This window comes from Lepidothrix coronata, unplaced genomic scaffold, assembly GCF_001604755.1.
Source record: "Lepidothrix coronata isolate B3197 unplaced genomic scaffold, Lepidothrix_coronata-1.0 Scaffold473, whole genome shotgun sequence".
Classification (NCBI taxonomy): Eukaryota; Metazoa; Chordata; class Aves; order Passeriformes; family Pipridae; genus Lepidothrix; species Lepidothrix coronata.
This window is the reverse complement of record NW_016690653.1, coordinates 12,436-15,805: the sequence shown is the minus strand read 5'-3', so window position 1 is coordinate 15,805 and position 3,370 is coordinate 12,436. Positions and strand designations below refer to the sequence as shown.

At 52.1% G+C, this 3,370-nt stretch overlaps 1 protein-coding gene across 1 annotated transcript in view; it reads right to left on the bottom strand.

Annotated features, from left to right (window-relative positions):
* The window catches only part of OTOF (otoferlin), a gene marked incomplete at its 3' end in the record, with an annotated part of 29,895 nt that extends 29,774 nt beyond the window's left edge, over window positions 1-121 (bottom strand). The window contains exon 1 of the mRNA XM_017839736.1: window positions 61-121. Coding sequence (XP_017695225.1) covers window positions 61-109 — 49 coding nt within the window. The remainder of the gene's footprint in view (window positions 1-60) is intronic.
* Between the last annotated feature and the right edge of the window lie 3,249 nt (window positions 122-3,370).

Sequence of the window (3,370 nt, the reverse complement as noted above, 5' to 3'; positions counted from 1 at the left end):
ATCCCACGCAATCCCACGCAATCCCACGCAATCCCACGCCGTGTGATTCCAGGGCCGTACCTTGTTTCCGATGCTCATCCTTGGCCGGGCGCGCCTTGCCGAGTTTCATGGCTGAAAAAACTCCTTTCCCAGCCCTGGATGAAGAGAGCAAATAAAAAAAACCAAAAAGAAAGCCACCATAAATTACTGTATTTGAGCGTTTTCCGGGCCTTGGGAGCGGGAGCAGGAGGAGCCTCTCCCGGCTCAGCAGCCAGGGAGGAAAGATCAGGAGAAGGAAGGAGCAGGAGCCTGGAGCACGGGGAAACACACGGCCCTGGGGCTCGTTTTGTGTCCTGGGAATGCCTCAGTTTGGGATAAAACACAAGGCTGGAGCACAGCCTGGGCACCCAAGGAACCCTCCCCGTGCCCCGAATCCTCCCGGGAGCTGCTCCCGGAGCTGCTCATTCCCCAGGGAAACGCCTGAAAACCCAACTCCTGAGGATTAAATCACCCTGACGCTTCCCAGACCAGCCTGCCGTGGGAAAATCAGGAAGCTTTAGGGCTGGAGCAGCAGGAAATTTGTACAGATCCCGAAGTTTCCCAGCAGCCAATTCCAGGAAGGTGGTTTATCCCCTTCCAGGGTGGTGAGTGCCAGGATGAGGTCATGGAATTCCAGGCTGGTTTGGGTGGGAAGGGAACCTAAAGATCATTTAATTCCCACTCCCTGCCACGGGCAGGGACACCTCCCGCTATCCCAGGGAATCCAGCCCAGCCTTGGACACTCCCAGGGATCCAGGGGCAGCCACAGCTTCTCTGGGAATTCCAGCCCAGCCCCTCCCCATCCTCCCAGCCAGGAATCCCTTCCCAATCTCCCATCTAACCCCAGGAAAACCAGGCACCTGCATCCCGGTTTTCCCATGCTTGGATATGGGATTGCTCCAAGAGAAACCCTGCCAGGCTCTTCCCTTCTCCATGGGAACCATGGAAATGGAGGGGAGGGAAACCCCAAAGCGTTGGGAAAAGGTCCATCCTTGCTTTTTGGGGATCCTGGGATGGGTTGGGTGGGAAGGGACCTTAAGGTTCATCCCGTTCCAACCCTGACACTTCCCGCTATCCCAGGGAATCCAACCCGGCCTTGGACACTCCCAGGGATCCAGGGGCAGCCACAGCTTCTCTGGGAATTCCAGCCCAGCCCCTCCCCACCCTCCCAGCCAGGAATCCCTTCCCCATCTCCCATCTCTCCCTGCCCTCTGGCACTGGGATCCATTCCCTGTGTCCTGCCCCTCCCTTCCAGCCGGGATCTCACCTCCCATGTGCCGGGAGATCCCGGGCTCAGCTCCAGCCCCGGGAGCAGCAGGATCGGGATGTGCTGCCCACGATCCCGGTGACGGCACCGACCCCTCCCGGTGCCGCCCGGCTGGGACCGCGGGAGGGGCTCTGACCCTTTTTGGGGGCCAAAGCAGCTCCAGCCTCGTCCTAAATAACCCCTGGAATTCTGAGCGAGCCGGAGCACGCGGGAAGAAAGTGAAGGAGAGCGGGATAACCCAGAGTTCCCGGCGGGAAGGGGCGGGAGGACGGAGGGAGGAAGGCGCAGGAACCATTTAGAGCCGGGACTAAAGCAAAGCTCAGACCCCCCCGGGCCGCCTCTGGCAGCCGGGATAAAATTTTGGGATGCTCCCAAGGGGCAGTTGGTGGATGGAGAGGAGGAGGAAGGGTGAGGGCGATGTTTCCATGGCTGAGATCCCGCCTGGAAACCCCTTCCCCCGGAGGAGCTCCGGGAACGGGACGCTGCTGAGCTGTTCGCAAACTCATTTACTTAATGAGTTTGTTTAATGAGCGGCCCCCCCGATCCCGGCTCGGGCTGTGGAAGCGCTCCCAGACCTGGAGATCCCTTCCAGCCTGGAATATCCAGCAGGCTCGGAGCCAGCGCACCTCCAGGGCTGGTTACATTTTCCCTTCTTTTCCATTAAATTCTCAAAAAATGGAGAAGAAAGAAAAAAAATCAAGCCCGGCAGCCCCCGGGGGTGAAGTTTGCCCGCGGGTGGTTGGGGATAAAACCTGTCCCGGGAATTCCTGAGGCTCCCGGGGAAGGAAAACCGAAGGGAGGAGCGGCTGGGGACGGAATTCGCAGGGGAGACTCCGGCAGGGTCCTCGCCCGGGAGCCAAATCCTCGCGGGGACACCGAGGGGAAGGGCCGGGAATGACGGGGTTGGGAGGGCGAGGAGGGAAGGGGGGAAAAGGAAATAAGGAAGGGGAGGAAAAGGAGGGAAAAGGAAAAAGAGGGAATGAAGAAAATGGCGAAAAATGAAGGGGGGGGAGAAAAAAGGAAAGAGAAAATGGGAAAAAGAGGAAAAAAGGAAAAAAAGAAGAGAGGGAAAAAAAGGAAAAAAGAAGAGAGGAAAAAAGGAAAAAGAGGAAATGGGGAAAAGAGGAAAAAAGAAGAGAGGAAAAAAGGAAAAAGAGGAAATAGGGAAAAAAGGAAGAAAGGAAAAAAGAAGAGAGGAAATGGGGAAAAGAGGAAATGGGGAAAAAAGGGAGAAAGGAAAAAAGGAAAAAGAGGAAATGGGGAAAAAAGGAAGAAAGGAAAAAAGAGAGGAAAAAAGGAAAAAGAGGAAATGGGAAAAAAGGAAGAAAGGAAAAAAGAAGAGAGGAAATGGGGAAAAGAGGAAAAAAGGAAATGGGAAAAAATAGGGAAAAGAAAACAAGGGAAAAAGAAAATGGGGGGAAGAAAAAAAAGGAAGAGAAGAAAAAGGAAAAGAGGAAAAAAGGAAAAAGGAAAACAGGGAGAAAGAAAACAGAGAAAAAGAGAAAAGAGAGGAAAAAAGTAAGAAGGAAAAAAGAAAACAGCGGAAAAGAGGAAAAAGGAAAAAAGAAAATAGGGGAAAAAAAGAGAATAGGAATAAAAAGGGAAAAAAAGGAAAAACAAAAGAGTAAAAGGAGGATAAAAAAATAAAAAATGGAAACGGGGAAAAGAAAAAGGATAATAAAAAAAGAACAAGGAGAAAAGGGGAAAAGAAAAAAGGAAAGGAGAGAGGGGGAAAAAATAAAGAAAATCCACCGAAAAAATACAGGAGGAAAAAACCAAAAAGGAAAAATCAAGAAAAGAAAAAAAATTAAAAAAAAAACGGGAAAAAAAGTCAGGAAAAAAAACCAGGGGAAAAACGGGGGGGGGAGGAAGGGGAAACAAAACTGAAAAGCAAAAACACAGACACAAAAAAAGGTGAAAAAAACAGAAATAAACGGGGCGGGGCGGGGGAGGGGACAGAAAAAAAGAAAAACAGGGGGGAAAAAAAAGCTGGAGGAGAACTAAATCCCAAAGGGATGGATTGGGCAGGTGCGGAGCAGAGGGAAGAGGTAGAACGGGAGGAAGGAGCCGTCCCGGAGCTCCGGG